The sequence below is a fragment of the Stegodyphus dumicola genome, chromosome 9 (assembly GCF_044657685.1).
Source record: "Stegodyphus dumicola isolate Sdum_Otavi_A_Nest chromosome 9, ASM4465768v1".
NCBI lineage: Eukaryota > Metazoa > Arthropoda > Arachnida > Araneae > Eresidae > Stegodyphus > Stegodyphus dumicola.
In genome coordinates, this window is record NC_140776.1 from 155451527 (window position 1) to 155473409 (window position 21883).

At 33.5% G+C, this 21883-nt stretch overlaps 1 protein-coding gene across 1 annotated transcript in view; it reads left to right on the top strand.

Moving 5' to 3' along the window:
- The first annotated feature begins 307 nt into the window (after positions 1-307).
- The window catches only part of LOC118184628 (uncharacterized), an 888058-nt gene continuing 866482 nt past the window's right edge, over positions 308-21883 (top strand). Inside the window, exon 1 of the mRNA XM_085824262.1 lies at positions 308-530. Coding sequence (XP_085680388.1) covers positions 479-530 — 52 coding nt within the window. The 5' untranslated portion in view covers positions 308-478. The remainder of the gene's footprint in view (positions 531-21883) is intronic.

Below are 21883 nucleotides of genomic sequence, written 5' to 3' on the forward strand. Positions count from 1 at the left end.
ATTAGTTATTATTGCAAACATTCTTTTATGTATCTGAGGAAAAACGATCAAAAGAAAGAACAGTCTTCCGATCGCTTACTTGCGTGGCTGTAGTACTCAAAACCTCACGAAACAGTTTCCGAACTTCACGCAAAGCGATCGAACTATTTCGCGAGAAGGAAGGCGAACTCTCTTCAGTCCAGATGTCGCCGCCTTCTCTATCTCCCTCTCGTTCTCTCTCTCTCTCTCTACCTGTACCTCTCTCTATCCCTCGCAGAGAAATGTGACAACTTTCTTTGGTGGTAACGATGCGCGCGCTGCTCGGCGAGGTCTTCCACGCTCCTCCCTGAAGCGCTGGCTCTTCAGTGGCACTGCTAGAAGTGTCACCGGACGCAGGAGACAAACATTTGCCAGCGACGCTCCCGGACTTTAGTATATCGCACGTGTCCTTGTCCGGCATGCAGGCGCCCTACTGAAAGAGGTCAGTGAAGGTGGAAGCATGGCCGAGAGAACGCAACTTACCGGATATCTCGTCTACAAACCGGGAGGCAGTAAGTTTCTGTTTTGGTTTTCTTTTTCCGTGTTTTCCCTTTACGTGACAAAAGGGAAAAGTTTTCGGTACGTAGTGCTTATTGTTTTAACTAAATTAAGTTTCTTTAAGTTGCGCAATATTAAATTAAATATGTTCCAATCTCTCGTTTAAATATTGTAGTCCAAATTTAATGTTATCGTATGATACTAAGATCATAGCACAGTACTTAATACGTAGGCGAGAAATATTTAACATCTAAAGAAACTATTTTTGGAGAAACTATATAATATTTTCCTAAAATAATTGTATTTTAAACAGGTTTGCACTTAAATATTAACTGTAGCAGTTAAAAAAGTTAATGACATTTGAATAACCTAAAATGTTTAATTTTTTTAGCTTGATTTGTGATTTTCTTTCTTTGTGATATTCTTCATATGTACGAAACAACAAAAGTAATTTTATGGCGGGAAATATACGATAATTCTATTCACTTAAACAGCTGTGTAAATAAGCAGTCTAACTTTCGTAAAAAGACCGTGGAGTTTCCAGAAAATGTTTCATCTTCAATGGAGGCCATGAAGAATACTACAGACAATCTAAAATAAAATACTACTTACCTACGTTAATTGATATAAATGTCACTTTCAGAAATGAGAGCTATAAGAGTTCAGTTGTAAATAATCCTCACGTATTTATTTGTGTTCAGTTACACTCACATGCGAAAATGTAATATTCGACAAGATGCAATTTTTTTCTGTCTTATTTTCAATTTGGTGATATTATATTAATTATAAATTTAATGGCTATATAAATATATTATGTTATTGTTTAGACAGTAAACGTAGCAATACTAATTAATCATATCACGTTAATTGGATAATGTTTGCTGTTATAAAATTTACCGAACTTTCTAAAACTGATTTAATTGAACATAACACAGCAATACGTATAGAAAAGAGTTTCCTTCATTAAGATTGCCGTCAGTTGAGGGAATATATCGATGTTATGTTGTCATATGATATAAATGTGACAAATTAAATTTTACAATTCTGAATCAAAAAGAAAAGTTGTTAAAAGTGTTAAATATCAGACATTTTTAATCACACATTCCAAGTGTATTTTAAGAACTGCAATTGGAAAATTTAATTTTATAAAATTCAGCTAGAATGTTAGTGACGTTTTATATTTTATTTATGAAATATTCGACGAACATTTTCCCCCTACTTTATGTGCTAGGAATGCTATTTACTGATTAATAATACAAATACTTATTTGCGATGCGGATACAAAATGCAATTTTCTGGTGTTGACAGAATTATGATGTATGCAACATATGTTGAATACAAACATATATTAAATACAAACATATATTAAATACAAACATATATTGAACATAGTAATATTCAATACACAGTATTAAAAATTCATAAAAGTTATAGGAGTTTTCCTTTTGAATATAATGTGAAATTATCGTATATAAAACTGCAACATCGGATTAACATAACTGTAGGAGAGGGTATAAATATTGGTTTTCTTTCAACTCTGTTCAACTTACTGGAATCTGTTTTGGATATTAACTAATAATACATAGATGACAATCATTATTAATTATTTGACGTTGTAGTTACCTTTTTACATAGTACTATTGATAAATGATAAATCAGATTATTTACTGATTTTTTTTCCTATAGTGATGTGATGATATTCAGCTTTGCAAAATTTGAATAACTAACACGAGATGTTACTTCTTCTTAATTATTCATTAAATATCCGAATTAAAGTTATATACGCTAATAATAAAGTCATATAAGCTGTTATAATTTAAATCTATTGAATTTTCATTGTAATTTAAGGAATTAGACGTTTTATGTTTTTCATTAATAAAACTATTGACTAAAGTATCTTGCATATGATTTAATACTTTCAAACTAAATCGAAATAAAACTTGAATATTCTCTAAAACGTAGCATTTTTTTCATGCAAAATCAACGCCAGATAAAGACGTAATTTTATTGTATTTTATACATTGTGTGAATTTCTTGTATTTATGATTTCATATTCCTAATCCATCCGAAACAGCGAATACTACAAAATAAGGGACGAAAGGGATAAATTTACGTGTTCAAGTGCCATGTAAAAAAATTAATCTTTCTTTGAAGGTTTTTTGAACCAATCGTAACGACAATAATTTATTAAATTTCGCCATAAAATCGATTTCTTTCTTAGTTATTTAAAACATTAAGATGATACATATTTTCATAACTATTTTAGGAAGTGATTGGATTTATATAAAAGATAGATATAAAGTTTACAGTGAGGTAATTAGTTCAGAAAACAGTTCAAACCTACAGTTTCTAGGAGAAAGTAGTCTACTGGAAAACGTCAAATCAAATAAACATGTAATAAACCATGTTTTAGTTTAACTAAGAAAGCGTTTTATCTTTAAATTTCTTTAAGCATTTATAACTCAGTTCAAGTGGATTAAAAATATTCTGTAAATAAAACGCTTTGGGATAAAATTTTGGCATAACCATTCGTTATTATCCTTTTGGTGCTATGCTAGTTTTGCTATACACCAACAAAATTTAACTAAATCTCAACAAAGAAAATTTAATATTTCCTTTTAGTCAAAATTCATAATCATCTAATATGTTATAAAATGTTTTGCTGTTTCATCTGAGCCATCTGTATTGATAATCTCTGAAGAACTGTTTTAAACTTTTGGTATCCTTTTGGGTGAACGTTAAAATTTGAACCCTTTCAGATTTTAATTTTTTGTTTTCTTTCTGATGTTTCTACACAGACTATAACATTAAAATTTCATTTTCGACCTTACCATTGGCATATAATTCCGAAAGTCATAGGTGCGTCCTACCGTTTCGACAAGTCTGTAATACGTTACATATATTTTACTAAGATACTACGTTGCATATATTTTGTATTTTTATTGATTTATAATTTTTCTGATCTATATTATACTCTCGTGCAATGTAGTTACTGAAATAACTATTCCACACTAAAGAGTTCTTTTGATTTTTGTTTTATTTTGTTTTATTCCATTCTAATCTAGTTTTACTCCATTCTAATCTAGTTTTACTCCGTGATATTTCGTTTTTACTATTCGGTAGGAATATGTTTTAAAGATTGAATTTTACAATTATTTATCCACATATAGACATATGCACTTTCTTAGCTAAGCTATCTTTTTTAAATGTACTGAAAGTTTAGAGGTTTTTAGAAAGCACAAAAGTTTTGGGTATATTTGACTGAAAATAAAACCGTGGGAAGCCCACAAGAGAATTTATTGGATGTTAACAAAATTTTAAGCAAAACTAGAAGTGACAACTGGCAAATGGCATATATAAAAACGATCACTAGTAATAACCTCAACTTCGTTTTGACAATTTTGACTTGAAATTAGTCATTGTTGGTGTCATTTGTTTTACTTCCTTGTACGAAGGAAAAAGGAATTATTAAAATCCCGAAAATTTTCAGGTATAATATTTCAACGAAAATATCCATTTTGACTGCTTTCGAATGCAATTTAACGATGTTTTTGCGTGATATCTGTACATAAGGACAGAATAAAAGACTCTTTCCTCTTCCCAAAATTATAAAACTGATTTAAAATGAATTCTGAAGAGAAGTTTTCGTGGCGTATGTACGTAGGTATATATGTACGTACGTATCTCGCATAACTCAACGAGTAGCCTCAGAACGTTGAAATTTTGTATATAGGACTGCTATAACATGTAGATGTGTACCTCGTATTTTGGCTGCAATCAGCAGCACCAAATTTATATAAATAAATAAATAAATAAATAAATAAATAAATAAATATATATATCCATTCTATTAACCGCCTCAGTGATCTCAGATTTTGTACTCTTATATATTTGTAAACTAAGCTTCGCAACAACAAAGATAATGCATTCTTTTGTTATTGCGAATTAAATCATGTTTTATCTGTTCTGGAATTTATTCGAGGAAAGAAGTGTTTAAGATTTATTTCGTAATTTTTAATATAGATATTTTGAGTTTTTATATATTTTTGCCTTGTCAGGAAGTGAGAACTGAATTAATTGAATAAGAAATATTGAATCGTCTGTGAAAAACTTTCTTTTTGGTTTTGTATGCTTAATTTATAACATCTTTTATAACATCGTTCTAAACTTATTATAATATTTGAATATAACATGTGGCAACGATTAGATAATTCTTCAAATGATATAATTTTGTTCATTCTGATTTATAATTTGAACGAAATGTAACGCTGTTAAGTGAACCTAGCGCCAGAGTGTCGCTATGTTAAACAAATATAGTGAAATTTAAATAGTTTCTTTATTCTATTGTGGTTTATGCGCTGTCAATGAAGTAGATTTAATTCAATCCAATAAGTTTACACGAAATGCAGGAAACAATGCGTATAATATAATATCGCGTACAAGGAAGTCATGTGTTGTACACAGTTGTACACATCAGGTTTTTTTGATAGGTAAAACCAACAAATTTACAACTAAAAGCTATTTTCTCACATGTCAGTACATTTTATAAATCTGTGTAATTTAAAAAGAAATTTTTCATATCGCATTTCATTTGTATTAAAACATATTCCAAACAAAATAGAAATGATGTTATATAAATTTGTAACACAGAATACCTTGCGGCACCAAAAGTATAATGGACCAAAAAATATTTTCCTATAGATTATCACAGAATAAAAGTTGACACTTTTCGACAGAGTCTAAATTAAATCAATTTTTAACTGGACATGACAATTTTAAGAGCTAGTTTTAAGTGATTTAAACTTGCTTCAACGGTTTTTTGCTGCTGCGATAACGCTGATGAAGATTTTAATCATATTAATCTAGAGTGTATTCATCATGTCCAGCTAAGATAATTCAGGACATTTTAAAAGCACTTTGTGTATCTTCGTCAAAATTGTTTTTGAAACTTTACGGACTAAAGAGACAATTTCTGCCTTTTGGAATTTCATTCGCAATTTAGATTATTGAGTTCTCATTTTTTTATCTTTATTTTATTATTTTTAGTTTTCATTTTTTACTTAATTAAAAAAAATTTTCTTGCCTTTGCAGTGCTATTGTACATTTCTTTATTTACTTTGTTAGTGCTATAACTTACTTGTGTAAACCTGGTGATATTCTATGTGAAACACGAGAATTTGGAATTAAATTTATCCAGAAATAAAAAATCATGTCAGAAATTGCATCAGATGTAATGATATCCTGGATTATTCCCAGCAGAGATTCAGATACTGATAATCAATATTCGCATACATTTATAAGACTCAATATCAATGAATCGATTAAATGATGCCATCCGTCATTCCGTCTAATGACAAGCAATGTTGCAACGCTTCCTTGGAGGTTGTTTCTTCTCTAGTGTTGTAAAGTTGCCTTATTTCAATGAATTAAATAAAATATTATTACAGTTCTTGTATTTAGTTTGCTATTTTTAGTAGAATTGAAATTAGTATTGTTTTGTATCACCGTGCAATGCAGCACGAGACTTATATGTAAAGAAAGATATGCGGGAAAAGTTAAAATACACGAGCATGCGCATTTAATAAATAAATATCTCGTACTCTTTTGCTATCCAGAAAAATCGAGGAAATACGAGAATGTTCTCGTGCATGATTAAAAAGCTTATAATAGCTGGAGTAAAACATCTCAATTCAGTTCTTTACTTAGTGTGGTTATTTGATTGTAACGAATTCGAGGTGAGATCGGATTATCTTCCTCAGTATTTGAATTGAGTTCTATTCAAAGTTTTAGTAGTTTAAAATATAACTACTGTAAGATATCATGATATCGTACGAATATCTCTGAGAAAATTTCAGCATTTTGTTTTATTTGTTGTTTAAGAATAAATTTTATTACTTTTCATCGGATTTGTGCATTCAAATTATTACGAGCCCGTACACACGCAACAATATAATATTCTGTTCAGTACATAGGTTGCAAGATTCCTATCAAAAATTATTACCACTTTATTCAGTAATTCAGCTAATAAAGGTTCAGTTTCAATCAAAATATGTGTGAATTTCATTCACTTATCATTTAAAATCCATATTTATTATATCATACAATTAAATTTTGCTAAACGTGCTTTTTGTATACATTTATAAATCTAAGAACATTTCTTGTAAACTTTTTGTAGGAATAGTAAAGAATATGTGCTTAAAAATTATTGGAAAGTTTTAAAAATATACCTTTTACTATTCACACATGATAAGATTTCTAAGCACTTGTTATAATTATTTAAGGACAAAAGAATTTTTTTAACGGTAAATCATAATTTCATAATAAATAAATTTTTCAGATTACAGTCAAGTGTATTGTCTGATTATTGCGAAAGGGATTAACCTTGTGACGGATTATCAGGGATGTGTCTTAAAAAATGTTAAGTTTGTTTATTGCTGAAAGATGAAAAAATGATGATCAGCGACCATCAGCGTAAAATGAATCTGTTAACAAATATAACTTCCCCACTCAAAAAAAAAAAAAAAAAAAAAAACTGAAATCTTTTAGATTTTACATTACGCTCAAAGGGAAATTTTTTAACCTTTTCTGTGTTATTTTATTTATTAAATGTTCTTTGCACTTAAACCATAAAGTTATGAGCATATCTTTACAATTTCCGGATATACAGTTTTGCGCGCTAGAGATAAAAAGTTTTATTTTTTTCCCTCCCCGTAAACTCTTGCCATTGCTCACTTTCAAATCATTGAGTTTGTTACTCAAAAATTCGTTAAAGTTTTACAAACTATGAAACAAATTCGAAATTTCGAATTTGGGCTTCCATCTGCCCATATTCGCAGTAGGATTACGTCATTCAAAATTCGATGGCTCTATGTACCGTTGTTTTATCACAATGCGAGAAATATACTTTCATTTATGTAGATGTTTTATTATTTAATTTCTTCAAATATAATGCAGGACTCTAAAATTTGGTGGCAACAGTTTGGAAAGTGAAACGGACATTTATAATGATTCAACGCAAAATCGCAAAACGGAAACAATAGTCCTTCAGGGACAAAGCCCCTTTGGACTAAAAACATAGCATAACAGGCTAATAAAATTCATAGCAGAAAGGCATAGTATTTCGGATTAGTAAGCCTTAGATGAAACTACAGTGGTTTGCAACTCATACTGGAATCACTGGAAACTGAAACGCGAATATGATTGTGAAAAGAGCAGCCATAGAGCCTAACACAAGCACACTAGATGGGTCACCTCCAAGCGCAGACTTAAAGGCTATTCAGAATAAAGAACTCCCCAATCAATGGCATCGACAACAGGAAGAATGGTATATAAATTCTTCTCTATGACTCATAAAAATTAATCAGTGGCACTTCAAATAGTATTTAACTGGCCATCAATAAGATACTTGCAACGTTTAATCCTTCGTGATAATGCCCAGTGTGCTTGTGGAATAGTTAGCGACTCCGACCACAGCCTTTTTCAATTGTTTAAATAACATCCAATCATCTTCTCTGCAAACCCGGCGAGATGTTAATGTAAGAACGTGGGCAGACAACGCATTTGGAATGCTTTTGCTTTCTTTAGTATCGAGAATGTGTAAGGACAGCCAGTGTTATTTCCAACATTCTGGATTAAACGCCTTCCTGCAAAAACTCACTGAAAATACCCCTCTCCTGATTTTACCCAATCTCTTAAATTTGTCTCCGTGAATCTTTGAGTGCTGTGAGTCTTCCTGCCCGTTTTTTGGTCATTCACCTGAACGTCATCTGTGAAAATTTTACTACCGTTTATGTTCGGTTATTTTCCAGTATCTTCTCCGTGCAATCGAATTATGTTGTATACATACACATTCTTAAATTTATCCCTTCTGCGTTTATATACAGTAAGGTCACTATGTAATTTATCTGTTTGTGTCTTTGTAAATGCAGTGTCTTCACTGTGTATTATCGGCCAAGTTTATAATTTAATCACTATTCTGCCTCATATACGGAGATGCTCGATTTAATTAACAGCATTTTATGCGACTTCATTGTTGTATGTACACAAAAATTCATTTTATATAATTTATTAATGTACCATTAGTCTCCAAATGTGATTATGCAGGAAACACTTTAAATGCGTCGTTTCACTTTTGATTCGAGCCTGGTGTCGTTCAATGTAAGATATTTATCTTTCAAATTGAATCTGTTGGTTTGAATTAATAAACTAAGCTATTTGAAAGTAATAAATGCAATTCTTAAGAATATTCGTTTCTTACTTTTAGATCGGATTGATTTAGAATAATAAAAATGCATTTAATTCATGATCTATCTAATTAGAAATATTTTATATTTTCATAGAGGAAAGTTGTATAGATTTGTATTATTTATTTCACGTTTCATAAAACCTTAATGCATTTTTGATTAACAAAACCAAAGGATTTGAAAGCGAGCAGTGGCAACACTGCACGAAATAGAATATTTTGATCTCCAATACGGGAGACTGTCTGTCGAAAATTCTAAAGATATGCTGTTTTTAAGTATTTTGTGATTTTGCTGTAGAATTTAATTTTATGTGGCTAAATGCGAACTAATATTTAATAAATAAAGCTGGCATACAAAACGATAATAATTAAATGACAAAAAATTGTGTAAGCCATCTTACGAAGACAACTGAACACTGGTTATTATAAACTAAGGAAAGACTGAAAAGATAGGAAAATGTACAGTGGATGAACAAAAATATGGAAACACCTTGTGAAATGCATGTTTGAAAAGAAAGATTGATTTTAATGAAATATGTAGGTGGCGCTGGCGTTTTTGACTACTTACGCCACCTATACAACTTCGTAAATGTGTAAACAGTTCAGTTGTTGTCGGAGTACCGTTATGTGAGGTTGTCATTGCATTATGTCAGAGTTAACAGACTTCGAACGTGGGCAAATTGTTGGAGCACGTATGGTAGGTGCTTCCGTAAGCAAGGTAGCCGAGGTGTTTAGTGTTTCAAGAGGTACTGTATCGAAGATTTATTCCGCATATTTGAAAAGCGGAAAAACATCATCTGCTAAATCACAGCGCGGACGAAAGTGTGTCCTGAGTGATCGTGACAGACGATCATTAAGGGCAATTGTGACGAAAAATAAGAAGACCACAGCCGCAAAAGTTACTGCTGAAATGAATGTTGTGTTACCGAACCCTGTGAGTACCAAAACAATTAGAAGGGAGCTTCATAAACAGAGAATTGCTGGCCGTGCTGCAATTGAGAAGCCACTCATCAGTGATGCTAATGCCCGTAACAGGAAAAGGTGGTGTTTAAGTCATAAAACCTGGACTATAGAGCAGTGGAAGTGAGTAATATGGTCTGACGAGTCTTCTTTCACATTGTTTCCCACTTCTGGCCGAGTTTACGTCTGGAGAACGCCATCTCAAGCCTATAATACGGACTGCTTGTTGCGAAGAGCGAAACATGGCGGGGGTTCTGTTATGGTTTGGGCAGCCATATCGTGGTTCTCTGCTAGCCCCATGATAACTGTGTCAGGGCACATGACTGTCAAGACTTATGTGAACATTTTGGCCGATCAAGTTCATCCCATGGTACAAACTTTGTTCCCCGATGGTGATGGTGTCTTCCAAGACGACAAAGCCCCTGTTCACACAGCTCACATTGTCCAGGACTGGTTTTCTGAACACGAGGATGAGTTGTCCCATCTCCCCTGGCCACCACAGTCACCAGACCTGAATATTATCGAACCTCTGTGGTCTACATTGGAATGGAAAGTGCGTTGTCGTTATCCACCGCCAACATCGTTATCTGAACTTGCCACCGTATGCAGGAAGAATGGTATAATATTCCCTTGGCAAACATACAGGAACTGTATTTATCCATTCCGAGAAGACTGCAAGCTGTTTTGGATGCCAACGGGTTTCCTACACCATATTAAGCAAAGAAACATGTTTTTTTAAAGGTGTTTCCATATTTTTGTCCAACCCCTGTATGTCCACACTTGACACTGCTTCAAGAAATCTAAACATATCCTGTTTTTAAAATTTTTGTTATTTTGCTGTTGAATTGTATATGCCCTAAGTGCAACGAAAGGGATGCTTAATAATAAATCTAAAAAGGCAAATAAAATGGTCTAGCGGAAATAAGGGAAATAGCAGTCTGGTAGGCCGCGAGAACCTTTTCTAAGCTTGTGCATCATAGGCATCGTATAAGAGACAGTTACAACAGTGATGTGTTTCGACCGATATGCTAACGTCCCAATGGATCGGCCGTCCTACTGTTGGCGAAAAGAAAAGGAAGTGTTTGGGATTTCCTTTTTCGGAAAACTACGTAACGTAATAGGATGTATAAACATCGTTAAATCACCTGTCAAAAGCTGCTAACTCTTTCGCAAAAATAGAAAAACACTTTATAACCATTAAATCTTCTTGATTGACTCGTATCGAAATACAAGAGCAGTGTAAACAAAAGCAATCAGCATAGGCACCCTGATGTGAGGATGCAAGGATAGACAGGAACAGGAAAAAAGGCAGGGAAGAGGGTTGTGAACGCTCTTAAGGGAAAGGAAGAGGAAAGAGGGTTGCGAAAGTATTCAAGAAAAAGAGATCGCTCTCTTTTTTTTCAATGGCAGATTGTGAACAATTACAAATGTAACCCAGTCCATTAATCTATACAAGGTCGCATGTAGTGGTCTCTTTATTATGGAGGCACCTAATACGTGGGCCACCATCGCCTTTCCTATGAAGGGACGAACGGTTACAACCATGCCTTCTCCGGGATTCGAACCCAGGCCCTTCGGCATCGTAGTCAGCTTCCCTGACCACCATACCGATTGGGCGGCAGAAAGATAGATCTTTGAATATTGATTTAATTTACGAAACCAAATGAGCTTATTCCGATTTAAGTACTAGTAAACCGGATTGATTAACCAGAGCAGCAGAATGAAATGAAACTTATTAAACCAATTTTTAATTGAATTTTTCTGCTAGTTATAATATGTGTTATTCCTGTTTTCTATGATTTTAACTGTCATTTAATTATCCACAATTTTCAGTTAATTGTGGTAGATATTGTTACGTTTTTCTTTTTCTTCTGCCACCAGTTGCTACGTTATCTTCTTCCTTCACGTTCGTACGGGGTTCGTAGATTTGGAGTGAATAACGACGACATTTGATGAAGTATCCAAACACACTTTATTTAGAAAATATTGTCAGGACATCTCCAAAACACGTTTTACAGTCGTCGATAAACAACTATAAACACTCTGACACGATCAGCGACGCAGCCTTCATGTTATCAGGCTATCACGGTGGAGACAGCTTCCTGCAAAGCCCCAGACTCTGCTTTCCGGAGTACAGCTCCCGACTCTGCTTGGTCGTTCTCGGAACTCCACGTACTCTCGAGACTCTCCACGCTACAACTCGCGATGCACTCGACGACACACAGAGCACAGCTCCTGACTCTCGGTTCAGTCGTTTCCGGAGCTCAACACGCTCTCTCGACGATGCACTAACCGCGATACTCTACGAGATTCTTTCGGTGCCCTCGACGACCCAACATTCTGGGCTAAACCGGTAAGAATTTGTTCCAGAAGGTTCTTCAACCGTCCATGGTATATCGTCAATTTTTTCGCCAAATGTCGCCAAATGGGTGATATCTCAACAAATATGGCAACCCTGCCTCCTTGCTATTTTATGGCAACCCTATAACTGCTTTGCGGGGAAGCTATCTTACCGTGCCTGTACATTTCGTAACAATATATCCGATATTAGCTAGGCAAATCGGTAGTTGATTTTTATGTTCCTTCTGTGCAGATAGTTTTTAATTTTGACAAAGAGGTATGCATATCGTCATTTTAATTGCTTTGAATACCATTTCCTTGAAAACAATTTTATGAATTTTGAGAGAATTTTATCATTTGTTAATGTTGGTGTGAATTTTGCATTAATTTGTGTAAGCGATTACTGTTGCCAAAGTAAATTTACATAATATCTTCTGCCAGATTTCACAGAATGAATTATTAGTCCAAAGGGGCTTTGTCCCTGAAGGACTATTGTTTTCGTTTTGCGATTTTGCGTCGGACTCATAAACGTCGGTTCACTTTTCAAACTGTTGCCACAAAATGTTAGAGTCCTGCATTATATTTGAAGAAATTAAATAATGAAAAATCTGCATAAATGATTGTCTATTTCTCGCATTGTGATAAAACAATGGTACATAGAGCCATCGAATTTTGAATGACGAAATCCTACTGCGAATATGGGCATCTGAAATCCCAAATTTGGAATTTGTTTTATTATAGATTTTATATTTTGTAAAACTTTAACGAATTTTTGATTTACAAACTCAATGCTTTAAAAGCGAGAAATGGCAACGTTATATAGAAAAAAAATACTTTTATCTCCAGCTCGCGAGACTGTGTATATCGGAAATTCTAAAGATATGCTTAATTTAACATTATTTTGCGATATTGCTCTTGAACTGAATTTTATGGTTTAAGTGCAAAGAACATGATATTTAATAAATAAAGGTAACACTCAAAACGTTAAAAAAACGCCCCTTTGGACGTAATTTAAAATCTGAAACATTTCAGATTTTTTTAAAGATTTTAAATTAATAAAAAGATGGAAAAGTATTATTTCTGTAATTTTATTTGCTTTTAATAATATTTAAATCGATTATAAGCTGTTCCGTTTTTATTAATACGCAATTTAAAACCAAATAAATAGCAAACTAATCTAAGATACATACATTATTTTTCTAGTGCCAATGAAAGCAGACATATTTAATTCTGGTTTCCATTTCTTTACTGTATTCTCTTATAAATACAGTATATTAAAAACAGATCAGAAATCATTTTATGTCAAACAAGCTCTGCAAACATGCTTGTGTTTACAGAGTCTCTGTCATGCGTTCATATGGGGAAAGAAAACAAATTCATCAGTAATACGAAAAGTAATTCTACTATTTTTGATTTTTCAAATTACTTGCCTTTGTGTATTGATTGCTTGGTAAAGGCTTTCATCAAAACAGATACTTTCAGAATCATGAAAAATGTGTTTATTCTGGTATGTGTATATAAAAAAAGAGATCATTAGAATGGGAAATAAATTATTCTGATTTTCCAAAATATCCATTATCACGAAGACTGTTCTTCGTTGACTTTGTTCCACGTTAAAACCAACATTATTTAAAGGATAACAGCATTATTTATAGTACATCATAGCTTCACAATTATAACTTAACTAATTTACAAATATTTTGACAGTTACTTCTTTATTATCAATGTAGATAATAAAACACATTTTAATACCTTGTAGAGACATTAGGTTGATTGGAAAAGCCGGAGAGATGAAAAATGAGCAGACGTCTTCGCCGGAAGTTGAACCACGGACCTTTAGAATACCGGCCCAGCGTGCAGAACCACGAAGGCAAGCTAAGAAAGCGGGAGAAACGCCTTATAACCTTCATTACGAATAGTGATAATTGATTAATTATTAATATTGTGGGGAAATAATCTTACCTCGAAGTCTGAAAATTTACTTCATAAATGAAAAAAAAATTAAGGTTACTTCATAATTTCTTTGGTCTAGGGAAGAATAATTGTGAGCCAATTCAATTCAAAATTTTTTGACCGTGATGAGTTTCTCAATGTTTGCTTAGAATGCTCTAAACTTTGATCTGCGGTAGATTTTTGGGACCTTCTCTGTTTTTCTTTATTAGGCTGTTTATACACATTTATCCTGTTGAATGAGCTGTTATTTATCTCACCGAAAATTCCTGCTTTTCCGCTCAGCTGCTTTTGTTTCAGTTTGGTTTTTTGAGATTATGGCAAAGCCTCGAGGGCTATCTCCCTAAGAGAAAGGGTTCCTTTGTGGAGGACTTTCTAAGGAAAACTAGCCTCGTATACACATTAAACATGGGGGAAAACACGAATCGCCCATGTAGCCAGACCGTTCGCGGGATTCAAACCTCGGACCGAACTACCAGTGATCGGCGACTTTACCGCTCGGCAGCTGATGGGACCCTCTATGGCCTCGCTATTTTAGATCTTTTTGAATTCGCTGCATATGCCAGTTTACTGTATTGTGTATTTTTCTTTAATGCAATGCGTAATTTTAAATGTAAAAATGTATTCAAGTTAAGTCATATAAATAATTTTCCACTATACGTTCCAGTATACTTGACGTTTTCTAGCATTAATTGGTACTTTTCCGTTTTGCCGGCGCAAGCGATAAAGTCGCCAATAATGGTACAACCGATGCCAAACGGAATATTCTCGCTGGTAACCTTTCACGCCTCATTTTCAAAAGAAGTCGCAGCTTTTTCTTATCAGATTGATTGTTTTCTTAATACTGGCATATAATTGCATAGAATTTTTATCAGATAATTCAGTTTCATGTCTAAGGCCATTTTCGGTAATTAAGTCAATTAGGATGCAATCACAGCGTTTATCCGATGCCGAAAATATAGAAAAGGTAAAGTCAAGGGTTAAATTCAATTCTTTAGCGAAGTAAAGCACTGCAGTTTTACGTAATTCCTAAGTAAGCTATTCGTACGAATTGAAATATTTCTTGCATTTAATCTTATGTTCCAAATTAAGATTTAACTTGAAATTAATGTAGATAATTACTGAGAGCATTAGATTTTTGTAGAGTAGTTTACGTGAGATGAGATCGCTAGGAGTCACGTGATATGAACCGGCGAATCAGGATGTTGAACCATGAAATCATAGTAAATTCTTAAATTAATGTCTTTTTACAAATTTATTGTCTTTATTTATTGGCTTTTTATAAAATTTTAAGCGATATTAAAATGTTTATGCCTTCAAAAAAAGAATTCTTAGAACTAACATTTTTTTTAATATTTTTTTTGTGTATACTGTATGTTGTCGCCAATAAAGTCTGCTTGGCGAGATTTGCGCCGGCTAAACGGAAAAATACCCATTAATTTTAATAATTATTGATAACTGGTGTTCGACTGGAAGAACATTTGTACACGAGTTAAACATTATAAAGCAGGGAAAATAAAGCAAAATATATTTGGTTAATATGACATGAAATGTTATGCCTCTTTCTAATTAGCAGTGAAATAATTAGCAATCATTACAATATTTTAATTTTATTGTTTAATTTTTTTTCAATTTTTATTAAAATAAAATTAACAAAAAACGTAAATATAACTGAAATAAGTACTTAAATTATTAAACAGTTTTAGTAGAAAAATAGAATCTTAAAAGTACAATCTGATATATTAAAATTAAATGAAATAGCAATTGTACAGAAATAATACTTACCTTTCCAGAATTGATTTAATCATTGTATGCTCTAAGGCTATATTTTAAAGTTGATTAGAAGTTTAGTTCTATACTATCGATTATCTAACTTCATAACACGCCCATTCTCTCCTGAAGATGCAAATTCACTTATTTTAAAAGCTGATGAAGGAGATGTGAGGCAGGAATGGAATACTATATTATTACAGTTATATTAACACGGCTTTACAGTTAGGATCCTTGCTTCGGATTTTACTAAACATTAGAATTCAAAGACGGATATCTTTAATTTGACGTTGTAGGTTAAAGCAATAAATTAATCTTAATTCTTATAATCCGCAAATCTTATAATTCCTAATTACTCATAACGTTAATTTTAACAATAAATCTTTGGGTTCTAATCTTAGCAAAAAGGAAAATGAGACCTTACGTGAAATTCATTCTGATACTAATATCATTATCTCTAAAGCTGATAAGGGCGGACAGATCGTTGTTATGGACAAACACACATATATTACTGGAGTCTCTAAATTGATAAATGAAGGCCCATACTGCTCGATCCCTAAAGATCCTTCAACTTCGGACCTCATGAAAGTAAAAAGTGCTATTAAATCTTCCCACATTCTGCCAACTCAGTTGAAGAAATCACTTATTCCGCCTATTACTAATTGCGCTAGACTTTATGCTCTTCCAAAAGTCCACAAAACCGGTATTCCTTTTCGACCAATTGTTTCCAACATACGCACTGCTTCATATCCTTTGGCCAAATATTTAGTTTCCAGATTTTCTCCTCTACTTGATAACAATATTCACACTGTAAAAAATTCTGTTGAAGTCATTGATAAACTTAAAAATATTTCCCCACTTCGTTCTATTATGGTTTCATTTGATGTCAAATCATTGATTACTAATGTTCCGGTCGAAGGAGCACTAAATTGTCTTGAAACTAGGCTTCGGGAATTTCACTTCACACATACTGAATTTAATGAGTTGGTTTCGCTTACTAAAGTTTCTCTAAGTCAAACCCACATTGTTTTCCAAAATGCATATTTTCGTCAAGTTGAAGGATTGGCTATGGGTAATCCTCTCAGTCCGGTACTTGCTGACATTTATATGCACTATTTTGAGATGAAATTATTTGATAAATTACCTTTTCGTTTTTGGATTCGGTATGTTGACGACACTTTCGCACTTTTTGACGGTTATAAAGAGGATTTATCCGAGATTCCATCTATTATGAATTCAATTGATCCAGCCATCCAATTCACTCTTGAAATTGAATCCAACAATTCCCTCCCCTTCCTCGATATTCTTATAATCCGCAATGAAACCGATTTTAGCACCACTGTGTACCGTAAACCCTTTGCAGTTTGTTTACCACCCCATGCCAAGTCATGCCACCCTGTTAAGCAAAAAATGGCTTCTTTTTACTATTATGTTTTCCGCGCGCTAAACGTTTGTTCCTCTGAATCTTTGCTTACCAATGAACTTAATTATTTGAGAGCAGTTGCGATTGGCCGTGGATTTTCTCCCGTGATTATTGATAAAGCCGTCAAAAAATTTTCAGATTCCCATCAAAGAAGACATTCCACTGTTAGAAATAATATCAATGACCTTGTCGTGCTTCCATTTTATCCTTCTGTTAGCTATAAAATTGCACGGATTCTCCAGAAATTCAATTTTCAAGTCGGTTTCTCCCCTATTAATAAAATTCACCCTTCGATTCTAAAAGATTGCGTTTCTGTCTTGAATTCTTGGGGAATTTATAGTATATCATGTCAGTGTGGTTTAAGATATATTGGCCAAACAAAAGGAGCGTTGAAGTTTCGTATCAAGGAACATGAATCTTATGTCAAAAAAGGGGAAATTAACAAGTCTTCAATAGCGTATCATAGCTGGACTTTTAACCATAATTTTGATTTTTGGGTCTGCAAAAATCATCCAAAAGGCTTCTTCCATAGGCGAATTGGATTTTCTTGAGGCTTTTCACATTCACAAAGATTTAAAAAGTTTAGTTAATGATTTGAAGTCCAATCCAGTCCTTCCTAATGCCTTTAAAATTCTACTGTCTTAATTCAATTATTTTTGCCGATAGATGGCGTTACCTCCTCGCACTTGGTACTACCAGAGGGTATAAAAATCCGTTCAGTGGTTGCTTTCCATTATTTGAAGTTCAGATTTTGAGCGTAATGTGCATTTGCCCTCGCTCCCTATTTTACCTTCGCTAATATTTCTTTATGCTTGATCAGACAGCCTGGCTCAGTAAAAGTAGGCGGCCAGTGCAACTCTGATTAAAAATCTAGTTATAACCACGTGCAGTGCTGATAAGCACAACGTGTTTCTATGATTCCTATTTTCTTCTTTCTATGTATTTCTTTCTCCTGATGAGGAGGGACCTTTAGCTGCCCTCGAAATCGATTGAGTGTTTCATTATACCTACGCTAAATATAAGGTTGTTTTTTACGATTTTGATTGTCATATTAGCGTGTTTCTCTTCTAGTCTAGTTTAATCTTAATTATCGTTAACTGAGGATTAGAATTAAACAACTGTTTGTCTGTTATAACGGATCCTTGTTGGGTCTGAAAATATGAACTGATATTACTGAAATATTAAAAAATTAATGTGTTTATAATAGATCAGCTGAAGAAGCAAACAGAAGAGCTTCAGTCTTTAACGAGTACACGCTAGTACTAGATCAGCACAACAGTCAACATGGTGGGCTTTCCCACCAAATAGTCATAAGCTGCATCATAACCTTAACCGTTTAACTGTCAAGTTATTTTGATGATTTGGGTACACAAATTGTCAAATTTTTTTATTGCAAAAACCAAATGTTTAGTAAAAAATAAAATATACTTAAGTAGTTAAAAATTGATATTTTGACGTACATGGCGTAATTTTTAAAGTTTTGTAGCCACTGCATATTTTTTGAAGCGGCTGTCACTCAACATGGCAGTTGCAAAGTTCGCTTCTAGTGGAGCATTATTTTCTAAAAATGAAAAAAAAATTAACTATTTTCTAAAACATAAATAAATATAAGTGAATACCTATTAGTAGTCCAGTAATTCAGTCTTGTGTGGTACAACTGGAAACACTTTTCCAAGCACAAACCAACTCCACAATCACTACACCAGAATCGTGATTCCTTCCTTATCTTTTCCCCATTTTTATCCTTTTTCGAACAACACACTTTGCACTGTCTTGTAGGCTCACGTTTCGCAGGAATAGGAGGAAAATGGGATATAAAATGTCGTTCAGTAAGACGAGCAGGGTTATCTATTGTAGGTGGCCTGCCAACATTCTTTTGTCCAGAAGCTGCATCATCATATTTATGTAAAAGCTCTTCTACAACTTGGATTCGAAATTCTAAAAATGTAATACGTTTCCCAACTACATTTTTATAGAGCAAATATGAGTTCCAGAGTACCTTGTCTAGTAAATGTAAAAATATCTTTTTATAATATTTTTTCTGACGTTTTCGGATTGTTGGATGAAAGGATATTTCCTGATCACAGCGATCTACACCACCCATAGTTAGACCGTAATTAGAAACAATCTTCGGCTTGAGTATATCGCCATTTTTTATTTTTGAGGCTGACCATGGAAGTATCATGAATACTGCTCATCAAACACACATCCTTCATTTTCGGTTGAAGAATCTAAATCATCTATATAACGTTTCAAAGAACTGGACGCTATTTTACAACAAAAAGATCCCATGCACCTTGAACCAAATAACCTCTAACCTTTGAAATCTTCAGTAAAGTGCTGTCATCTATTGAACTGAGCGCACGTTAACTTTTCCCGAAATACAGTCGGGTTTGACAAAGAGATGAAGCCGAAATAAACGTCTCTCGATATATATTCGGGTATAACAATACGATGCACTCAAAAAAAAAAAAAAAAAAAAAGAAATTACCCCGAGTAATACTCGGGCATGACATTTTCGAACACCAGTGCTGTGCCCGAGATTATCTCGGGCATGACACTTAAAAGGTTAAACTAACTAGCTTTAAAATATCCTTTTTTCCTGCTCTTAATTTGCATAACCTTCGGATCTGAGAAAGTATACATGACGTGAATCAAAACGATGATAGAGCAGTTCTTAAATTAAGCTCAGTTGCTGGTAACATTAAGGATAACTCTTACGGTATTTTCTGCCTCGTTCTTATGTAAGTGAGATACGTTTATCCTAAACTGCAAAAGACGATTGAGAAATGCAGAAATACAGTTCTATACTGTAAACTCTAACATATTGTGTCAAGAAGTGATGGAAATAAAATTGTGTATTTTCCTAGGCCTCATAGTAAGTACACTTGTAGATGCTAAGCTGTAGTAGCAACACATATCAAAAGCTTCGGGCCATTATTAAGGAGAATGTAAGCTAACTCAACACGAATGAGTATAAGAAGAAAGTTGGAAATAGACTGGAGTCAAATTTAGTGTAAAAGTCATAATAGAAAAAAGATTCGTACACTACAGGAGAAATGTAGGTACAGATGTAGGAGGAACAGATGTACAGGAGAAATGTAGGTAATGATATACGTCAGTTACTCTCTGGTCATTGATAACCGTCATTCCCCGTTACATAGTATAAATTACAGCTATTAACTGAAGCTTCAGCAAAGAAATACACAAATATAAAGGCCGCTTAATATAAAACACACATATGCCTCGAAAGAACATTTTCATTACATCTGTCACAAACGATTATGTAGGTGCATGAATACTGCGTTTCGTACTTTTCTGGATGTCAGAAACGTTACACAATATGTGATGGGAAATTTAACACATTATTATATAGAAACACCAGTTTTATGTACAAAATATTTACATGTGTATAGAGTATGATTTAAGAAAATAACTCCGTTTAAACTCAGGTGTTCCTAACAACCTACAAATTGAATCAACCAAACTAGTTAAAAACGAAATTCGAACTCAGGTGTGAATGCCCTACCAAACGTTTTGTAGACAATTCTCTTCTGCCACACACACTGTCTGTCTCACCACTCACTTACTGGTGGTAACTTCTCGCCGCGATGGGAGGCAGCTGATGGGCTGCCCGCAGAGAAGTACATGACACTAAAATAAAACAGTATTGGTAGGGTTTTTTGACAACATACGCAACGGTCCATATTTCTCATTCAATCAATCCAGTTCTCAATTCGCAGCAAGGCAAAAATACAAATAAATTCAAAACATTTTCATTAAAAATTGTGAAATGCAGAAAAACCTAAAACACCAAATGCAGTTAAAAGCAGTTAAAAAAATTACAATTAAAATTAGAGTTTCTGCACGAAAGCAAGCAATTCAGCCAGAGGGCAGGAAGACATTTTTCTATGCTCAAAATTGAAAGTGGCCGCACTGAGCCAAATGACAGTGAAGTTGGTGGACCAACAGACTTAATTCACTGTTCTGCTAAGAGTTTGAAATATAAACAAATAGTGACCTGGTTAGGCCTAACGCTACTTAACCTTCTAATTGTTTTATAATTCTACAACTATTGCATGCAGATAAAATAAAGGAATTAAAACCTTAACCGGAACATAACAAAATAATTCACTTCTCTTTGGAAAGAGGCCAAAGCAAAGCTCTTCGAATTATCACAGAAGCGGTGAAAACTGCCCCGATTACAGCTAAGCAAAGCTATACTTCCAACCCACCAAATGCTACTAAAGTCAAGTACTACCGAAAACAAGCAGTTGGTACATTCGTTAAAATGAAAGCATCGCATAGAGCGCATTGAATGAACGAAAGCAAACCAAGTATTATGAAGACCCAAATGTCTTCCCTAGAGGCTTGGGAGGAATTATTACAAGATATAGATGAAAACAAACCAATGAATTGTAACAAGATCATGGTTAATCCCCTTGAATATACTGATATCAAATACCAGCTAGATATATATGATTTGGGAAAGAAAAAATTTTTGACGCAATATTAAAACCAAACACATTATGTATTTTATATGAACAATACCCTAAACCTGGATGGACCAGAGTATACAGTGATGGCTCTAAAATACGAGACAACACTGGGGCTGGTGTATACAGTAAATTGTTTTCCCAATGTACTCCTGAGGGAACTTCATATCGAATTTTCATGCAGAG